Consider the following 21,465-nt stretch of genomic DNA (forward strand, 5'->3'; position numbering starts at 1 on the left):
GCCAAGGCCAGAGCAGACATCTAGGCCAAAAGCCGAGGGACGTGCTTGGCCGAGGCCGGGCCGCGGGGACCTCGGCTGGGCGGGCCTTGGGCGGGGCCGGAGTGCGGGGGCCCAGGGAGTAGGGCTTGGCCGGAGCGCAGGAGCAGGGCCAGCGGCCTCCCGAGGTCGGGATTCCCGTTGCCGCAGTAACGGCACGGGCCCGCCCAGCAGCCCTTGCGCGGGGTGGGGTCAAGGAGCTCTCATAGGCTCCGCCCCATCGCTGCGTGTGGTCTCCGCCATCTTGAGGCTTGGCAGTGCGCCCGCTCCCGGCCCCTTTCCAAGATGGCCGCTCGCTCTTCACCGAGCACTTCCGTCCCCGCTGAGGCCTCCGGCTCCCGGCGCGGCGGCCTGCCGACGCGGCCTTTTCCTCTGCGGCTCTTCGGTGCCTGCTAGCAGCCGCTCCCTCTCCTCAGAAGTCTCCAGGCGGAGCGAGGCGGCGGGCGGGTCATGGCGCTGCTGCTGCTGCTGCTTCGGGGCCGCTGCAGCTGCTGGCGGCGGCCTTCCCCGTCACCCGCATCGGCCTGGGCCCGGGCTCGCCCGCGGCCCGGTGGTGGGCCCCTCAACGGGGGACGCGGCCTGCAGGTAACGGGATGGCGGCGAAGCGGAGTGGGCCGGCCTCGGGGCGGGACCTCGCCTCCCCCGTGCAGCGGGCGGAGAGGCCCTGCGGCGTGCCGGCATTCGGGCCCTCTGTGTTGCTGTTTCATGGAGTTCCTTGCCTGGTCTCCGCAGCGACGGTCCTGGCCGTTGACCGGCGCGGAGAACGATGTGCTCTCGGGGGAGCCCGGCTCGGCCTGGTGCCCCTGCGCACAGGGCCGGCTGCACCAGAGGAAAAACGGGGGAAACTGGATCAGCCCTCAACTCTGTGGTGAAACGGGCTCTTTGCGACAAGGCTTTCCTTGGAGTTTTTCTCGGGTTAGACCGACCCCAAGGTCCATTGTCTCAATGTGTTATAGCAGAAACCTGGCGTAAAATATCGTGTGAAAAGAACGTTTAGGCTGTCATAAACAAGAAAGTGTTTATTAAAGGTTTTTTTCTCACTTTATTTTGTGCTGGCTCTTTGCATCTCTTATGATACATGTACCTGCAGCATCGATGGGCACCACAGATCTGTTTTCCCCACCTTGAAGTGCTGCTGCTATTGCAAATCTCTCCCTTAATTAATGCAGAAGCCCTAAGATCTTGTTTAAATGAGGCCTCTGACATGATCGTAACTGTTTCATAGTCACATTCATAGCAGTGAAGAACTACTGACGGTCCAAGTAGGCAGTGGGGGGAGATCAATTGTGGGGCTGCTTTGTGAATCACTTTTTCTGTGGTCAGTTTAAACTGCTCAAAAACTGTTCTGTTCTAGAAAATATCAGTACTAAGTGGTTATGCTCTCAGGTGAGCACAAGCAGTTGTATTGCTGCCCAGCAAACCTGGGGAGAAAAAGGTGAGGGATTTCAGCTTTGCCAGTGACTCTGTCTCCTTTGCTGCACAGAAATTTGTGCCTCTGCAGTAGAGCAGAGTGGTGAGACAGGAATTGCAAATCAGAGAAGGGGCAAGACTTGTGTTTGGTATATTAGTAAATGTTAGTTCAAATGTTGTGAAGTTGCCTTTAAATGTAAATATCAACTCCCAGATTAACTTTATAATTATAAACAGAGATACAGGCAGAAAATATTATTCAAAAATTGACTCTTTTTAATAATTTGCTTTCTTTACACGGGGTTCTAAACAGCTTCTGCAGTTTCCTGGCAAGTCTGCAGCACAACCAGGAATAATACTGAGGTCTCCCAGCTGCTGGTCCTGCAACTTACCCACAATATTTTCATGTTTAGAAATGTTAGTCTCATAACATACAAAAAAAGGTTAGGCAGCCACTGTACTTTTCCAATAGTTGTAATTTTTTTCCTCTTTCCTCTTCCTCAGACCCTTCTGTCACAAAGGCTTTCCCCCACACATCAAGGTGTTGGTGGGGTCCTAGCGAAACAACACATAATTCAAGATCCAGTCAGGCTTTGGCATCTTTTAGGTGAGTCCCAAAGGGCAAATGGGCATGGTTAGGAAAGGGAAAGGCCTTACTTAGTTCAAATACTTAACTTTCCTACCTGCATTCCTGAAACTTAAACAAAGCTTTGCTGATGTTGGCTTTGGGAGCTGTGTGCATTCTGCAGAGGTTCTAGGTTTTTGTTTGGTGACAGGGATGAACAGCTGCACCTTTCCACAAGGAGCTTCAGCATGATCAAGCAAGCACTTGAGTCATTAGCTCTGGAAGCTACTTTTAAAAATGCAGGCTTCAAAGCAGAGAACCTTTCTCTGCCTGCTTAGCAAAACTCAAGACGCAAATGTCATTCACCTTTGTCAGAAATCATCTTGACCTTGCTGAAAGCACTGGAACCAGTGAAAGGCTATGTTAGAAAATGTTACCTGACTTCCTAGAGCAAAAGCACCAAAGAGTAAACCAAAACCAATTATTCTTTTCACTACTCTCTTCAGACTGGGCAAACAAGTTTACTGGTGCCTTTGAGATGTGAACAAAACTGGTTACAGCTCTTCCTGCTAGGTGAGCTTTGGCTGCTTTACCCTTAGCTTTTTAAGTCAAAATAAAAATATATGTATAATCCTTGAAATGGCAGTGAATCCTCTGTTAGAGCTAGCAGGGGATAAAAAAAAGAACAGTTTCTGGGGCTCTCTCTTCTTTTTGGAGCCTTTCTGAAAGACCATGAGAAGTGGAAGCTGCTGTCCTCAAATCAAGTGAGACCTTTTTGCATTTTCCTGGTTGGAAAAGCTTTTACTTATTGTTTGGTAGCAGCAGTTGTGAATTGGACTCTTTGTAGCTTTGCTTTCTTGGCATTTCCAGTTCCTAGTGTGAATGTCCTTAACTGCCCATGCCAGTGTTAGCTGTGGGTTTATACCCTGGGAAATGTGCATATTTCCACACTGAGGATGTTTCTCCAGGTTATTTTCTTGGCCACATTAAAATGATCCCTGAACAACGCTGTGTTTTGGTTGACTTGTCAAAATGCCTACATTATGTAAGGAAGCAAGGAGCATGTCCTTCCCATTGCTCCCTCTGCTGAGGCTGCCCCATTTCCCTGGCACACAAATGGAGCTGTGAGCCTGCCTGGATTAGGAGCCCACATAATCATCCTCAACCCACTTCTCTCATCTCTTGAGGTCTTCTGATAGTAACTACTTCTCTGCTTGCCTGCAGGTAGCACACACTATTTTACTACTTCAAGCTCTCAGAGGAGTAACCAGAAGAATGGAGGGTTCAAAAAGAAATCTCCACAGGAGGATGAGGGTAAGTGCCAAAAAGACTTAATGAAATGAACTCTGTGTGTGTGTGTGAGGGATAAGTGGTGGGGGGAGCATGGAAGAGCCACCTTAATGCTGTCTCTAGGCACTGTAAACCTCTACCTGTAACTCGTCTGTGGCTGAGATGTTTTCAGGGGGGGTTTGGCTTAGATTTAAAACAAATCATGAAAGTGATTTTCTTTCTGTGCCACTTTGCATCTTGAGCAAATAACTTCTTTGTCATAGTTTTGCTGCTTTACAAAGAGGAACTGAATTTTGATTTGGAGGTTTTCTTGTAGGTCATTTTGTCTTAACAAACTTAAATAGTTTAGTTTGATTTTGTAACTAAATTCAGTTCTTTAAGCTGGATCCTATTTTTTTACTTCATTTGCCTTCACGCTGGATGCATCTTCTAGTGATTTACAGAGCTCAACAATAAAAACAGATTGTATTCTTAGCTGAGTTACTAATGGCACTTGCTCAGAATTCTTGGGCTTTTTGAATCACTTGTCCTAGATGCTGGTGTTTGCACTTCCTGTACTGCCTGAGCTGTGGGCATTCCACTGTATGGGACTTTCATTAACATGAGGACCTGGGAAGTTGGTCAACAGTGGCTGAAGATGAGCCAGCATGTGCCCAGGTGGCCAAAAAGGCCAACAGCATTTGGTCTTGGATCAGCAATAGTGTGGCCAGCAGGACCAGGACAGGGATCATTCCCTTGGACTCAGCACTGGTGAGGCCACACCTTGAGTACTGGATTGAATTGTAGGCCTCTTGCTTCAAGGACATTGAAGTGCTGGAGTGGGTCCAGAGAAGAATAAGGAAGCTGGTGAAGAGTCTAGAGCACAAGTCTTGTGAGGAGCAGTTGTGAACTGGAGTTGTTCATCCTGGAGCAAAGGAGGCTGAGGTGACACCTTCTGGCTCTCTACAACTCCCTGGAAGGAGGTTGAAGCTAGGTGGGCATTTGTCTCTTCTCCCAGGGATCAAGCTGACAGGATGAGAGGAAATGGCCTCAAGTTGCTCCAGGTTGGACATTAGAAGAAACTTCTTCACTGAAAGGGTTCTCAAACCCTGGGACAGGCTCCCCAGTGAGGTGGTTGAATGCCCATCCCTGGAGGTTTTGTAAAGAGGCAGAGATGTGGTGCCAAGGGACCAGCCTTGGTAGAGTTACTTAATGGTTGGACTTGATCAAGGGTCTTTTTCCAAGTGCACTGTCTATGATTGCTCTACCTGTTGGATCCTTTCAACTGGGTTGAGGTCTGCAGTAGGATGTGAGTGCAGGTATCACAGAGTCTTCATTGAGGGGGTCACAGCTTAGGGGTTGGTGCCCTTGGTGTTTGCAAGACCACACAGGGTGACTGAGCACAGTGCCTCAGAAGTGCTGTAGCTGTTAAAATCAGTAAGCAGTAACATACTGCATTCAGTGGCCTCTCTTCTCCCCTGATTAATGGATAGCTTGGCTTTGGGAGGTGGAACGCTGCCCTGTGTCCCCAGGAGAATCCTTCTCTCTGCAGTAATTATTAAAGAGAACTCTTCAAACTGTCACTGCAGCTCTTGCGAGAGTTTAATCGGAGAGTTCAGATGTGGGGTTAATGGCAAATCATTGCTTCATGGAGGCTTTTTGAGACTGAAAAGCTGGAAGTGTTCCCACAGCTGTTGCTTGCAAGTGTCACATCCAGGGACTGGTTCTCATTTACTGAATGTTGGGGGTTGGCTTATGGTGCAATATGGATGTTGTGCTGTGAAGGCCTAAGGTTAGAAATGTTCTTAAATGCAGAGTAGAGAAAATCTTTGTGTTGCCTTCTGGCTTTCTAGAAACAGTGACTTTTCCTGCAGTTGCTCAGCTGTAGGTTAACTGTCCCAGACAATTTAATTCTAGAAACTGGAATTTTTCCAGTTCTAGAAACTGGAGAATTTGTGTCAGGATATGCAGTGGCCAGCTTTTACCCCATGATCACCCTGAGTTATGTGCTCTAGAACATTGTATTCATCCTCACATTGAAATCTAATACAAAAAAAGTGCTGTAGGCAACTCTGACATCTCCCCAGAACTTACATAGTGGTAGATGGACATTTTTGCTGTTGTTGCTTACTTTTCTAGAGTAGTTTCTCTTCTCTATAGTATCTTTTTATTTAGAATTTACCCAGCTTTTCAGGATATTGCCCACAATAAGACCTCTATTGTGCTATATTTTAATTTTTTTTAATTTAAAACCATAGTGGAGGTCATCCTGCAGTTTTAGGATATATTACTTTGTTCTGACGAAGCTGGATCTAGCAGATAACACAGAAGCGAGGAGCTGGCATTGCTGAACAAAGTGTCTGGTCTGGGCTCAGTGTCTGGGCTTGTCACTGCTCTTTGAAATGCTGACCTTATCTGAGAAGCTGCTTTGTTTCTATTTAGGAGCAAGCTTTTCCTGTTAAATGTGGAGCAGAGCTGGGAAACAAGTGAAAAATGATGCTGCAGATCTGAAGGACAGAGTCCTTTTTTTAGCAGCTGGCTGGGTCATGTGTTTGTCCCTAGGTTTGGTTGCAGTGTGTGTAGGGTCTAATTGGTGGCTGGTGATAAATGCAAGTGTCAGAACGTTCGTTGGGAATTTGCAGCTAAATCAGGTCTGGGCTGCAGCAGGCAAAGGCACTGGCAGGCCAGGGCTGCAGGATTCATTGATTTCTAGGTGTAGATCAGTATTTATATATGCCATGTGGATGGGAAATTGTATATCCAGAACAAGGGCTAAATTACATAACAGGAACACCCACATCTGACTGGGAAGAGGAGGAGAAGTTTATGGACATCTTGAGAGCTCACACACCTGCTGTCATGACACTGATCTGTGCTGTGGCAGTCCTCTGCAGACCACAGAACTGTAAACTTGTTTCTGTAGCACAAATCCCTGAATCCCAGTATGGGGAGGTCTGGAAGGGACCTCTGGAGGTCGTCCAGCCCAGCTACTCTGGTGAAGCAGGGGCACCTACAGCAGGTTGCCCAGGATCCCAGTGTCCAGGCAGGTTTGGCATCTCTCTAGAGAAGGTGACTGCATGATGTCTGTGGGCAGCCAGCACCAAGGCTCTGACATCCTCGAAGGAGGGAGGTGAAGAGTCTGAAAAAAGTTTGGTGGCAAATGCTTGAAGTAACCCACCCCTTTCTCTTCTGTCATCACCTCACTATGTCACTAGTGCAGTAAAGGTGGAAGAAAGCACATCTAGCATGGGACTCCCTCCTTGATACCAATCCTTAGTGTAGACAAGTTAAACATCAGGTTAGTTGTGTAGCTTGGGGGAGAGTCAGTTGGGTTTTGTTCAGACACGGATTGCATTGCGGTGATTCATAAGCACAGGGAAGCTGTACCTCACATCTCCTCTGCTGATTCAGAGTCATTGCAACTGCTGGTGTTTTCTTGGGTAGGAGAAGCATTGCTGCTCTTGGGCCAGCAGACCAGGAACTCACCAGGATGCAATTATCTCTTATAACACTGCGCTGTGGGATTTACCAATGGCACTATGACTGGTTTTACTTGCTTCTTAATACTTTCCAGTGGATGTATTAGCAACAGTGGTGTGGAAGCATTGCTGTGGCCTTTCAGTACTTAAAGGGGCTGATAAGAAAGAGGAGGACAAAACATTTTGAGCAGGGCCTGTTGTGACAGGCCAAGGGGTGATGTGTTTCAACTAAAAGAGGGAGATTCAGAGTGGATAGAAGGGAGAAATTTGTTGACACTGAGTATTGTGACACTGGCCCATGTTACCCAGAGAGGTGGGAGATGCCCCATCCCTGGAACCATTTCAGGTCAGGTTGTTTGGGGCTCTGAGCAACCTGCTCTAGTTGCAGATGTCCCTGCTGACTGCACAGGGGTTGGACTAAATGAGTTTTAAAGATCCCTTACAACCCAAACCAGTCTGATTCTATGATAATCATTCATGAAGTTGAGTTTTAGCAACTTTGGTTTTGTTTGGCCTATATCTGTGTTAGGCCAGACAAGAAAGATAGTCTCTCATTTTGGAACAGAATAACATTGAATGGGATTGTAATGGTTGTAGTGGAGTCATCATCTGAAGTCTCCTGGACCAGGATTAGACTACCTTAGAACAGGAACTGCTCATAGGAGCTCTTCAGACTGTCTGGCATTGGTGTCTGCTTTTGTACACAATCCATAACTTATGGAAGTGAGAGGCTTTCTTAGGTCACCCATGTTTCAATTCCTCCACTGAATGAAGTTAACAGTTAAAGGAAAAGTGATTATCCTCCATCATGAGTACACAGTGCCTCACTACCTGGCTTTAGGGGCACTGGGGACCGGCTGAATATAGCTGCAATCAGAGTTCTGCTGGCTAAGAGGGTGCAGAATGTGTCTCCTTGTGGGCAACTATTAAGTTTAGATCCTTGTGCTTTCATAACCAGGCTTCTGACCTCATGCTGTTGCACGTGTACAGCTGAGGCTCAGTGGTCTGACCATCAAGAAGCCAGAAAGGTCTGGGAAAGTCACACGGTCCAAAACATTGACTCAGTTGCATAACCTTGGTGATTGGACAAGTCACATAACCTCCTTTGTGAGCCAAGCCAGAAAACTGCCTGTGCAGTGCAAGTTACGTACTGCTGCTGAGTCTGGTCCTTCAGGAGAAACCAAACATGCAACAAAATAAGCCCCCAAAAGCTACCATCATGTTAGTCTTTGCCATTTAATTGTGCCTTCTCCATGAGTCTGGTCCTTCAGGAGAAACCAAACATGCAACAAAATAAGCCCCCAAAAGCTACCATCATGTTAGTCTTTGCCATTTAATTGTGCCTTCTCCGTGTGCTCATATCTTTTTTTTTAATTCCATGTTTTTTTCTAAAGAGGAAGAGAAACGCAGAAGGGAGAATCAGATGCATCTGGAACGCTTGCGGGCACTGCTCATCATCACTTGCATAATGCTGATGTTTCGCTTCATGGTTGGTGAGAACAGAGAAGGGACCAACATTTCTTGGAACTACTTCCTGAACGAGATGCTGGCAAAGGGGGAGGTTCAGAGAATCGAAGTGGTGCCCGAGAGTGATATTGTGGAAATTTATCTGCACCCTGGAGGAAGTCCTCATGGACAAGTTGTGAGTGGCTTTCTACATTGGAATGACTGATCCAAGTTTATACTGGGGGAGAGAATTGAATTGATGAGTATATGTATATATTCATAGAATCACAGAATGGTCTGGGTTGGAAAGGACCTCTAAAGGTCATCTAGTCCAACCCTCTCTGCAGTAAGCAGGAGCATCCTCAACTAGATCAGGTTGCCCAGAGCCCTGTCAAGCCTCACCTTGAGTATCTCCAGGGATGAGGCCTGAGCTGCCTCCTTGCGCAACCTGTTCCAGTATTCCACCACCCTCATGGTAAAGGACTTGTTTCTAACATCCAAGTAAAACTCTAGCTGGTAAACTTGCTCCTTGTGATTTTTTTTTTTTTTTTTTTTGTATTTGAAGTTTAGGGAACTTCTGGTGCTCACATCAACCTGGAAAGTTAGACTTTTTGTTTCAGTGGTAATGATAACAATGACCTGGAAGAACATCTTGTATTGTGTCTAAAAAGCTGGGGAAATTCTGTAGTTTTTTCTACCAGCTCAGTCTGATGTATAAGAAGGTGTCCAGAAGGTTGTAAACTCTTATTACTAGATCTTCTTTCAAAAGTGTTCTCCTGTTTGGGTTTTAATTTTGAGTTGTCTCTCAAGCTCTGTCAGACTTCCTTCCTAAATCTTCCAAAATGGAAACACAGCAAAGTTTCATCATGTGCTTTCTTCCAGGTGCTGCCACTAATAATCATTGCAAACTGGGTTGAGACATTAAAATCCTCTTCTTGTATACATTCCATTTTGTTCAGTGATTTATCATCCGTTTGCAGACTGCTGGATGAAGTTAATTTCTGATGGATACAGAAACAAGGAAGGATAAGTCACCTCCTTCCCATGATGTAGTTTTCCATATATAGTACAAAATGTTGTCTGAGCCCACAGTGTCAGTAAAACTAGGTTTATAAAACAAACTCCATCCTTCAGCTGCCATGGAAAGTTTCATCTCCTTGTTTCTGGAGAGCTGAGACTTGGTTCTTGGCTTTTAGGCTCAGAGCTGTCCCTAAGTTCTTTGGAGCCCTGGTGTCAGTTATCTGCTCCTGAGTTCAGCAGTGCAGCATCAAAGGCTGTAACATCAGGTTAACTTTTATCTGAATTGCCCATGTTGTGTGCTTCTGCTCTTTGCTCTGTCCTTATCCTGCAATACTTATGTGCTGCTTTTGATTTCCTGTCCCCAGAATGTCACCCTGTTGTACACAATGAGGGTGGCAAACATTGACAAGTTTGAAGAGAAGCTGAGAGCTGCGGAGGACGAGCTGAATATTGATGAGAGAGAGAGAATCCCTGTTTCCTACAAGCATCCTGGCTTTTATGGAAAGTATGATACAGTTTTGTGCTTACTCTTAGAATCATAGAACCATTTTGGTTAGAAGAGACCTTTAGGATCATCAAGTCCAACTGTTAACCCAGCACTGCCAGGTTGCCACTAAACCATGTCCCTGAGCACCACATCTCCACTGTTTTGAAACCTCTCCATGAGTGGAGACTCTACCACTGCCCTGAGCAGTCTGGTCCAGGGCTTAACTACTCTTTCAAGGAAGAAATTGTTCCTCATGTCCAACCTAATCCTCCCCTGGCATACCTTGAGGCAGCTTCCTCTTGTCCTATTGTTATTTGGAAGCAGAGACTGACCTCCACCTGGTTCCAAACTCCTTTCAGGGAGTTGGAGGGAGAGATAAAGTCTCCCCAAGTGAACATCTGTCACTTGGACAGGAAAGTCACTTTCAGCTAATCAATATAGAACAAAGAAGTGGCCTCAGTTTTGGAGCACTTACCCTGTGCCTTTCAGAAATAAGCATGGTCTAGATGTACCTTAATGTTTCAAAAGTGAGGGTCCTGAGATGTCTGGAACTGCAGCATCCAGCAGAGCAGAATGTTTCAGGTCACTTTCAGAAAGCCTGAAAGTCCTTCTAAGCAATTACTGCGTGTGGTAGAAATCGTGACTCAACAAGCAGTGTTAAAGCCTGCTCTGTGGAGAGTGCTGGGGGTGCAATGAGCCTTCCCCTGTTGAAATGCCTGGAGGAAGGCCTGTGGTGGTGGTTCAGGCTGTAAAAATAAACACCTGGGTTTGGCCTGCTTATCCAATAGCTGCAGATCAGAGGGGAGCCCACACTGGTGCTTGCTCCAGCTGCAAGCCACATACTGAGCAGAGCAGCTTTGATGCTGGTGCACAAAAATCTTAGTGTGAGGAGTACTTTTGCTAAACTTACAGCCCTCTTCTGTTACGTGGAACCAAGAGCTCTGGCTTTAAAACCTCAAATTCTGAAATAAACTGTAGTGAGTGAGAGGAGGGAAGATCTGACCAAGGGTTGTAGAGCATTGGCTGGACTTTATTCTGTGCTTTCATCTGTGCTGGTGGCTTGTGGTCACTGCTGCTGAGGTGGGTATTTGCCCTTCTGTTAAGGACAGGATTTATGGGGTCCAACTTACAGAACTGACCTGTGGAGCTCACTCACTGGGCTGTTGAACAAGTCCACCAACAGATAGTGTCATGCTGCTGTCCATCCAGCCAAGATGTCCTGGTTACCTCCTTGTGCACCATGCAGAGCCCATCATCTGCTTTTAGTAGCTCCCAGGCAGCAATAGCAGAGAATCACAGACTGGTTTGGGTTGGGAGGGACCTTTAAACCTCATCTACTCCAACCCTGCTGCAGTCAGCAGGGACATCTGCAGCTAGAGCAGGTTGTTCAGAGCCGTAAACAACCTGACCTGGAATGGCTCCAGAGATGGGGCATCTCCCACCTCTCTGGGCATCCTGGGCCAGAGTCTCACCACCCCAAATATAAAAATTTCTCCCTTTTATCCAGTATAAATCTCACTCTTTTAGTTCAAACCCATCACCCCTTGTCCTGTCACAACAGGCTCTGCTAAAAGGTCTGTCCTCAGCTTTCTGATCAGCCCCTTTTAAGTCCTGAAAGGCCCCAAGAAGATCTCCCTGAAGTTTTATCCAGGCTAAACAGCTGTCAGCCTGTCCTCACAGCAGAGGTGTTCCAGCCCTCACATGTTTGTGGCCTCCTCTGCCCAGCTCCAGCAGATCCATGTACTACCCATGCTGAATGAAATGTAAAGCAAATGTCATGTTTGTATGTGTATGGATGCCTGGAATGGATTTTTATCTAGTGAGGTGTCCTCTGAACAACATTTGCATGTCTTCAATATGTGATTTGTATGAAGATACCTTTAACTGATCATGCAATATGAGACCTTCAGTTGAACCTCAGAACTCGCCAACTTTTCCAAATCTGTGTGTAACAGGAAGAGTAGATTAAACCAACACAGGCTGCTTCCCCTGCCCCTGAAGAGAGATTATTAGGAGATATTGTAGGGCTTGAAGTCTCTCAGGATGCTTGATGAATGACTCTCATGCTGGAGTTTGAACCTGAGGTGCACTTGCAACTTGGATTTAGTTTATTCTGAGACATGGACATTTAAAAAGCGTTTCAGAATTAATCCTGTTTACATAGCAGACAATCTGAAGGTGACTGTTTCCAGTGCTGCTGGGAATCTCTCACCAAGAAAGAGCAAATGCAGCTGGGTACATAGCACATGCTGGTCCCCTTTGCTTCAGTAAATCATCCCTCTGTGAGAGCTGGAACACACATTCTTAATTTAAAGATAAGACACAGAAGTGTGGTGAGACCAGATGACTTCGCAGGCACGTGAAGCGCAAGAGAGTCACACAAATCTCAGCCTTTCATCTCACATATGATCATTTTCCTCCTATTGAAAGCATCCTGTGGTTAGAGCTCACAGGGTATTTGTCCTCAGTGAATTTGTCTTGTAACTCTGTTAGCCCTGTGGTGTCATCTCTGCTCCTCATCTGCCTCTTAAAGCTGTTGGTATTGCAAAGGATCTGCAAATTGACGTTGGTTGCTGTAGCACTTCCTGCTGACGTGAAGGGTTTTCTGGGGGACTTGACCAGGGAAAGCCAACCAGACTAAGAGCAGCGTTTTAACAGGAGACCCACACTGGGATTTCTGCCAGAATTAGGGGTGTTGGAATCTCCCTAGTGTTGCTGGACACAGTCTTGTACAGTGAGCTCCCTTTGGAAGTACTGCCAGCCCCACCAGGCTGTGCTCTGGGGGTGATTTGACTGCCTGAAGGTCCTTCTTGTTTTAGAAGTAGAAATGTCTCTGAAGGGGGAGGGGAGGTCGAATTTCTTCCACAGCTGTAAGCAGTGTTTGCCAGTGTCCTCTGTTTAACTTTTTTAGGTTATGTAATTGTTGGGGGGGGGGGAGGGGTGGCTTTTATATATATATATATGTAAAAACCCTGTAAAGGTTCATTTTCTTAGTCATGTCCGCTTCTGCTGCGTTCATAGCCTAAATGTCAGGACCTTTAAAATATTGAAAAGAATTATCACAGAACTGTTTAGGTTGGGAAAACCCTTTCAGATGAAGTCCTACTGTTAACCCTGCACCGCTAGCTTGAGTAATATTTACCAAGTTGTGGCCAGACACTTTAGTTTGTCCCTGTCTTGCTTTTGTCCTAGTGATGTCTTTTCCCTGATCGTGACACTTGTGGCCGTGTCCATGTTGTGGAGCATCTTCCGCCTCATTAGAGTTGCCGGCCGGGCAGGAGGATTCAATGCTTTTGTGAGTATCCTGGATCTTGATGTTGTTTTGCAGCCTGCTGGGTAGTCTTGTCTTCTGCTGGCCTTATCTCTGCTCCTTTGCTCAGCAAGGCAGCATGACAATTAGCCACTGCCAAGGACTCTCCAGTCTTTAACACATAGAGTTGTAGAATTGTTTTGGTTGAAAGAGACTTCCAAGATCATCAAGACCAACTGTTAACCCAGCACTGCCAGGTCACCACTAACTCATGTCCCTCAGCACCACATCTCTGTGGCCCCTCCAGGGATGGGGATTCCACCACCTCTGTGGGCATACTGTTCCAGGGCTTAATGACTTGCATTTCAGGGAAGAAACTATTCCTTGTGTCCAACCTGAACGTCCCCTAGCATGACTTGAAGCAATTTCTTCTCATCCTGTCGCATGTTCCATGGAAGAAGACTGACCCCCACCTGGTTCCAACCTCCTTTCAGGGAGTTATTGATAGCCAGAAGGTCTCCCTTCACCTTCCTTTTCTCCAGGCTGAACAACCCCAGTTCCCTCAGCTGCTTCTCACAAGACTTGTGCTTTAGACTCTTTACCATCTTGCATTTTTTGCTGTCTTGGTGTGCAGCCAAGGCCTCCTCTCTCCCCGGTGGCAGGAAGGGCTGAGCTGGGAGAAGCTGCTGGCCAGTTTGCTGGGCTGTTTTCAAAGCCTGTTAATGTGTTGCAGCTGCAGATGGTGTTTTTTGTTGGGTGCTGCCAATATGCCTCCCATACAGCCAGGAACTGCTGCTTTCTGCAGAACGAGTTCTCAATTTATAAAATATGGTCTGATTCTGGATTTCATTATGTGTTGGCCTGTCCTGCTGAAGCCACATGCCTCGCTTGCAACATCAGTCAAATCTCCTCCCCTCTCCCAGCCTTGCCTGGATCAGCTGATGGAAGTGTAGAAATCAGCCTGGGGTGACTGCCCTTGACCGCAGGGATTTTGGGATGCAAACAGGGTGAATTCAGTCCCTTGTTAGATTTCCCAGTCAGTCTTCTCTGCAGTTCTCTTCTGGCTTTGGGATTCTCTTTACACAAAGGGATGCAGCTGTTCAGAGGAGAGTATATTAAAGTGGTGAGTAATGAGGGCCTTGAGGACAAGCTTCTGTCTTTGCCTAAGTGGGGACAGCTAGGCTCTGCCTGTTTAACTCTTCACTTGGAGAAGCTGCTGTTTCTCAGGCCTGAGAAGCCATAAACTCTCTTCTCAAAAAGAAGGCAATTTCTTAGTAGCTGTTTTCAGTAGAACACGATAAGCAGCTACAAGTAGGGCATTTAAATTCTTGTTTTGACTGTCACTGTGGTTTAGCACACACCAGAAGACTGAAATCTGGTGTCTGGTGAATTTGAGAACCTATGGTTCTGTCCTGGGTTGTTGCGGAAGAACCCAGCAGCAGACAATGTCTGTTTATATGCATTTACAAGATGATATTGGTCGTTACTTACCACTGGCAAGAGGTATTCCTCAAAACTAGAGCTATCCCATGTGTATTGAGGATCACATTGTTTAGAAAATGGGGAGAAAATCCCTAATAAAAGGGGGTGGGGGGTGGAATTCTGCACATTGTGAACAAGTAGTCCTGCTCTGGTCTAAGTGGAGTTTGAGGTGGATTGTGTTGAAGCTAGGTCTGCAGGTTTATTCTCTCTTCCCAATGTGGATAAGTAAAGTTTGAGTCAATAATCTGGCTGGGAAGTGTTTCCAAAGCAAAAGTTAGTGAAACACCAAAGTGGTGGTGGCCGTGTTAGAGTTAGTTGTGAGGGGCAGCTCGTACCTGTGCTGCACCATCCCCCAAAGTACGTTCAACAGCCTTTCCAGACTGTTGCCTTGTCCAGAGTCAGATCTTACCTTCACTGCTTGTGCTCTCTCCCACAGAACCAGCTGAAAATGGCTCGTTTCACCATTGTGGATGGGAAATCTGGAAAAGGGATTGGCTTCAAGGATGTAGCAGGAATGCATGAGGCAAAAATGGAAGTCAAAGAATTTGTGGACTATTTAAAGGTATGTAGAAGTAGAACAAAAGAAGTGCTTGCTGCCTGTCTCCTGGGACAGCTGGCTGACCTGGGGAGGGAGGGTATGTTCTTCTGATCATCCTTTCTGATACAGAGCTGTGTAAATAAGCTGACAGCTTTTTATGCTGTGGCCAGCATGACTCAATCTATTTCCAGTCCCACAACAGGAATGCTGCTATAGCTGCTGCCATTAGCAGCAGCTCAGAATGGGAAATCCTCAGGCCAAAAGCAGTATGGGCAAGCTCAGGGAGGCCATTTGCTTCTGGAGATGCTTTATGCAAGCTGTGGCTCTGACAGAGCTGTGTTGTCCTTGCAGAACCCTGAACGCTACCTTCAGCTTGGGGCCAAAGTGCCCAAGGGTGCCTTGTTACTTGGACCACCAGGCTGTGGAAAGACATTGCTGGCGAAGGCTGTGGCTACAGAAGCCCAAGTGCCCTTTTTGGCCATGGCAGGATCTGAGTTTGTGGAAGTGATAGGAGGTAAGCTGCTGAGGAGGAAGGCTTTGGAGCTTGCTTGGTCTGTGGTGAAGTTGGAGGGTGCTGGCTGAGCCTGTTGTAAAGCAGAGGTTTAGCCTGTCTGCATGGGAAGGATAAATTGGGTACTTCTACTGGAAATAGAAGGTTTTCAGTGTTAGAGAGCACTTAATTATGTAGTATCTGAAGTGCATTGCCTCTGAATTGCTAGTTGCTACTTTCTGACAGCATGCAGCCGTGATTCTTCACCTGAAAGCATTATCTCCAACTTCCCTGTACCTATTATTAGAGCCATTAACTGAGACTTCCTTCCTGAGAGTGCCAATGGATTTTCTGCTGCTCCCTGCTGCTGGGGAAAGGATGGCCTCTTTGTGCCTTGGGATTTCCATCTTCCTTCTTTTTTCTTTCCTCCTGGATCTCTTGAGACCCAGCAAGGGTCAGTGTGCAGGAAAATGCTGAGTATTTCTGCTTCTGACCCGTGGAAGGAAGAGAAGTTCGTGTTGGGAGCTGGGAGGAGAGCAGCTGCAGGAGGAGGGGTGTCTAAAGGCTAAACACAAGTTGTGTGCCTATTTCTTTGTGCTGGGAGCGTTGGGAGAGGAACTGTCACACACTGAGGGTTTGCCCAGCATCAGGTGCCCGACTGGGGGGCAGTAATGCCATTCTCTAGCAACTGTAGCTGTGAGGTTTGTTTCTTCCCTTGCTCCGTAGGTCTGGGGGCCGCCCGCGTCCGCAGCCTGTTCAGAGAGGCGCAGGCTCGCGCGCCCTGCATCGTCTACATCGACGAGATCGATGCCGTGGGCAAGAAGCGCTCCACCAACGTCTCTGGCTTTGCCAACGCCGAGGAGGAGCAGACCCTCAACCAGCTGCTGGTGGAGATGGATGGTCAGTATTTCTCTCTGCCTCTCAGCAGTTGGGCCCTTATCGGATCCAAGCTGTTGGCCTGTACACCTTCACAGAATCAGCCAGGTTGGAAGAGCCCTCCAAGATCAAGTCCAACCGATCACCCAACCCGAATTCATCCACTAGACCATGGCACTAAGTGCCTCATCCAGTCTTTTCTTAAACACCTCCAGGGACACCGACCCCACCACCTCCCTGGGCAGCTCGTTCTTGCCCTTTGCCAGGCTTCTTTAGCATTCTCTTCTTGCTGAGGTAATGATCACTGTGCTGACGCACATCTCATTCCCTTCTTCCCTGGGTTGAGGCTGGCTTGAACTGCACAGCCTCTTCAGCACTAAGCCCAGAACAGCAGCTTGGTCATGTCCTTGCTAACAGACCATCTGTATGACAGATAACAACTGTGTTTTGGACTGCTGTATAGTGGAGGATCTGTGGCCCTTTGAGTCAGGGTTTTTCCAATGTGGACACCAGTGAGACCTTGGCTGGCCTTGCTCTGGTTTCAGAGGTCACTTGAAGTGGGTCCTTTCTCTGTTTTTATTCCTCCTCACCAGCTGTTGCACTGTACAGACAAAAAGCAGCACCAGCTGCTGTTCAGCACAGCATTTGTGGAGGTTGTGTGCCCAGTACTTGTTTCATGCTGACCCAGGTTTTTCCTGCAGAACCATTAGGGATCCCCTCAAGGACCAGCCTGAGCTATGTGCTCTGTCTTTAGTCCCTGTCTCTGAAGATACTGTAGCATATCTCTCTTCATCTGTCCCTTAATTATGCAGGACTGTTCCAGAGCTGCTTTGCTGTGAGGGTGCTGGAGCCGTGGAGCAGGCTGCCCGAAGCGGTTGTGGAGTCTCCTCTGAAGAGATTCCAAACACACCTGCACATTGTGGTCCTGGGCAACCTGCTGTGGGTGACCCTGCTTTAGCAGGGGGGTTGGACTAGGTGATCTCCAGAGGTCCTTTCCAACAGGCACTGTGCTGGGTTTTTGTGTTGGTACCTGAGAAAGTCATTGAGCTGAAGATGAAGCTCTGGTGAAGTTGTGGAGATGACCAGTTTGAACTCTAGCTGTTTGTATCAGCTTTTAAGGGTTTGGCTTAAATCTAGCAAATGTCAAAAACCCTGAAGCCAACTGGTTTGTGATTGTGCAGAAGACCCTTAGTCAGAAGAGAGCATAGTGTCACGTCCATGTGAACATCCACCTGCTGATAAAATTAACAGCAAATGTGCATTTGAGATCACAGCTGGCAGAGGGCAGCAACCCCAAAGACTCTTACTCTAGCAAATGGCTTCACTTCAGGAATGTGTTGTCCCCCTGGCAATTGGAGAAGTTATTTACAGTACTAGGGAAGCAGAGGAAAATTAATTGTTGGCAAGGGCAGTGTTGTCTGTAGAGGGTAACATCTAGGTCCAGGCCATTAAATGTTGTTGGATACTTGCTGTATTCCATCTAAGACAGGTAGTGGTTTAAAGCCTGTTAAGGTTTAAAGTTGAGTTGTCCCAGAGGGGCTTAAGCAATGTAATAGATCAACTCTCTCCTCCTTTGACTTCCTCTCATGTTATCTGCCTGACTGCAGGATCTCTGAGAGAGCAGCTTTGCTAACAAATCCTGCTTTGATGCCATACTTCTGGATGGTGTCTAGCTGTAATTGGTCCTTTCCTTAGACAGTTTCACACACAAAGAATGCCAAAAAGAATAATCATAACTCTCAGAGCCTGCAGCACTGCCCCAGCTTGTGATAATTCTGTTGCTGAATCTTATTACTGAGCTGGGTAGGGAATAACTAAGCACCTGCCCATCAGGGAGTGTTTGTCACTGCTGTTTGTGGGCCAGAGCCACCTTTTCCCTTGACTGACTGTGACACTTGCTGTCTCATCACACTCTTCATGTGACAAATTCAAAGCAGCCCTGCACTGAAAGCATTCCTCTTTCTTCAAGCATTGTTAAAGGAGGCAAAACTACTTTTTAAATGAATGTTTGCAGCCAAATGGGGCTGAAATAGAACCTGTCCTATGGCTCAGCAGCAAGGCTGCCTTCCTGGGCAACCTGCTCTGTCGGCAGGGGTGGACCAGATGATCTCCAGAAATTCTTTCCAACCCGTATTATTCTGTGATTCTGGGGATTGCTCTGGAGTCAGCCTGTTGAAGGAGAGAAGCTGGGGCTTGTAAAAATGCTTTCAGCAAAGGGTAGATGTTTCTCTACCCTACACACAAGACGATCTCTGATTTTGGATCTCTGCAGGGAAGGACTGAGCTTTAAGTAGATCCTTATCAACCAGACAGAAATCTAGTTATCAGAGGGAGGTGCTTGGAACACAGAACGCTGCACAGGCAGCAGAAATCAGCTTAAATAGGTGTCTGCAGTTCCTTGGGACTTTGCACAGGTACTAAGGGAGGCAACTTGGCCAAGCACATAAACACAACCAGGGTGAATATAACTGTTCACAACTCTGTCTGTAATAGGTGTCCCTAACAGGACAGGCAGTAGGAACACAGAACAGCACTCCTGGTGTGACTGGGTTGTTTTTTCCTGATGATAGTAGGGTGAGCTGACAGCAGCTTAACACTGAATTAACTGGAGGCCCATGGGTCTGTTCAGGGGTATGTGGTCAGTACAATCCATGTCTCTATACTAAAAAATGTCTAATTTTCTTTGAGTCTCAATTCAGAAGTTAGGATACAACTCTGGGACCTGGCTGGGCTGGATCAGTGGGCTGACTCCAAAAGGGTGAGGTTCAAAAAGACCAAGTGCTGCTTCCTGCACTTGGGTCACAACAACCCCATGAATGCTCCAGGCTTGGGGAAGAAGACCTGGGGGTGTTTGTTGACAGTGGCTGAAGATGAGCCAGCATGTGCCCAGGTGGCCAAGAAGGCCAACAGCATTCTGGCTTGGGTCAGCAATAGTATGGCCAGCAGGAACAGGGCAGTGACTGTGCTCAGATAAGGCCATACCTTGAGTGCTTGGTCCCTCACCCCAAGAAGGACATGAGGTGCTGCAGCAGGTCCAGAGAAGGACAATGAAGCTGGTGAGAGGTCTAGAGCACAAATCTTGTGAGGAGCAGCTGAGGGAACTGGGGTTGTTGAGCCTGGAGAAAAGGAGGCTGAGGGGAGCCCTCCTGGCTCTCTACAACTCCATGAAAGGAGGTTGGAGTCAGGTGGGGGTTGGTCTCTTCTCCTAAGGACCAAGCAAAATAGGATGAGGAAATGGCCTCAAGTCATGCCAGGGAAGGTTTAGGTTAGACACGAGGAACAATTTCTTCACCTTGAGGGTTGTCAGGGCCTTGCCCAGACTGCTCAGGGCAGTGGTGGAGTCCCCATCCCTGGAAGAACCCCAGCTGAGGCACATGATTTAGTGGTGACTTGACAGTGCTTCATTAAGAGTTGGACTGGATGACCTCAAAGGTCTTTTCCAACCTGAACAGTTCTGTTACTATGAACTCGACTGGAAAGTGAGTTTAGAAGGTAAATACTCTCCTCAGCAGATACTTTGACAGTCCCTTGGTTGCCATGTGCTGCAGGGTTTATTTTTAGTCTAATATTGTCTCTATTTATTCTTGTCTCCTGCAGATCATGTACTAAGGTCCTCATTTTGCTGAGTGCTTTATCAAACACACACTAAAAAAAAATAGCCCAAGGAGTCTGCATTGTCAAATGGGAGACAGCTGGCAAGGAGTGTCAGGTAGTAGAAGGAACGTGGACTTAGTGTTGGCTTGTCCCCATCAACAGACATCTTGGCACACATTCCTGAGGTGTTGTTATCTAACTGAGCCTGTTACCTAAGCAAACACTTCAGTGCTGTGTGCATCATGGCAAAATAGTTTCCAGGATGATAATTAATAAGGTTTTTTAGGAGGTTAATAGTTCTACCCAAGCACAAGCAGAGGAGTGGGCTGTGTTTGTAATGAGGAAGCCTTGAAATGGAAGATTGAGAACTGTTTTCACTGCCTTTAGCTCAAATTGATGGTTGGAGTTCTGCAAAGCAGCACTACAGAGAGGAGTTAACTATTAGTCTGAAAAAAAAAACTGCACAGAAGTAGATCTGTGAGTCATCAGCAGTGATTGTGGATTTGTGTGTTCAAATGAGATTGCTCAGGAGGTAGAGGAAGAGGGTCAGAGCTACATGGAACCTGTTCTGCAGGCTGGAGGAAGAATGAAGACACAAAGAAAATAACCATTATGCTAAGTGGGATGGGGTAAATGTGCAGTTTGATACTCAGTAGCTCTGGTACACAGGTTTTAGTGCTCTTCATAGAATCTTAAAGGTTGGAAGAGACCTTTGAGATTGAGTCCAACCCTTAACCCATCACTACCACATCATTACTAAACAATGTCCCTCAGCACCACATCTCCATGGCTTTAAAACCCCTCCAGGGACAGGGACTCCACCACGTCCCTGGGCAGCCTGGGCCAGGTCTTAATGACTCTTCCAGGGAAGAAATTGTTCCTCATGTCCATCCTAAACCTCCCCTGAGGCAGCTTGAGGCCATTTGATGATTCTGTCACTTTTTTCCTTGGGAGAAGAGACCAACTCCTACCTGGTTCCAACCTCCTTTCAGGAATTGTAGAGTCAGATGGTCTCCCCTCACCTTCCTTTTTCTCTAGGCTGAACAACCCCAGTTCCTTCAGCTGCTCCTCAGAAGACTTGTTCTCCCAACCAGCTTCCTTGCTCTTCTCTGGATCTGCTCCTCTTATGTCCTTCTTGAGGTGAAGGGCCCAAAACTGAACACAGGCTTCCTACAAGCAACCTTGCTTTCCTTCATGCTGAGGGCTGCCTTTGTGCTGGAAGCACCAGGATTTGGGTGGGAGAAGGGGAGGGTTGGGAGGGAGCCTGTGTGTACAAAAGCTGTTTTCAACCCCTGAGCGACACGTGTGCTCCAGCCTTCATCCAGTCATCACAGGTGCCTGCTTTGAACAGTGAATCTTCTCTCACAAACCACAAACAAGCGGAAGAGGAATGTGACCCAAATATCTCCTGAATGTGTGTGAGAGCAGCTTGGCTGGGCTGGGCTGTGTTTTGTGAATGAAAAGGCAGGATATCCTCTGGGAGCAGCTCTTCGCCCAAAGGCCTCGGACAAGACCCCTCCCCT

The 21,465-nt window shown here is 47.2% G+C and overlaps 1 protein-coding gene across 1 annotated transcript in view; it reads left to right on the forward strand.

Annotated features, from left to right (window-relative positions):
* Positions 1-486: 486 nt before the first annotated feature.
* SPG7 (SPG7 matrix AAA peptidase subunit, paraplegin) overlaps positions 487-21,465 on the forward strand; it is a 36,674-nt gene continuing 15,695 nt past the window's right edge. Inside the window, exons 1-9 of the mRNA XM_054389532.1 lie at positions 487-586; positions 1,919-2,053; positions 3,236-3,325; positions 8,154-8,401; positions 9,591-9,730; positions 12,905-13,007; positions 14,881-15,006; positions 15,334-15,496; positions 16,199-16,372. Of these exons, the coding sequence (XP_054245507.1) occupies positions 487-586; positions 1,919-2,053; positions 3,236-3,325; positions 8,154-8,401; positions 9,591-9,730; positions 12,905-13,007; positions 14,881-15,006; positions 15,334-15,496; positions 16,199-16,372 (1,279 nt within the window). The remainder of the gene's footprint in view (positions 587-1,918; positions 2,054-3,235; positions 3,326-8,153; positions 8,402-9,590; positions 9,731-12,904; positions 13,008-14,880; positions 15,007-15,333; positions 15,497-16,198; positions 16,373-21,465) is intronic.

The sequence above is a fragment of the Indicator indicator genome, chromosome 19 (assembly GCF_027791375.1).
Source record: "Indicator indicator isolate 239-I01 chromosome 19, UM_Iind_1.1, whole genome shotgun sequence".
NCBI classification, from domain to species: domain Eukaryota; kingdom Metazoa; phylum Chordata; class Aves; order Piciformes; family Indicatoridae; genus Indicator; species Indicator indicator.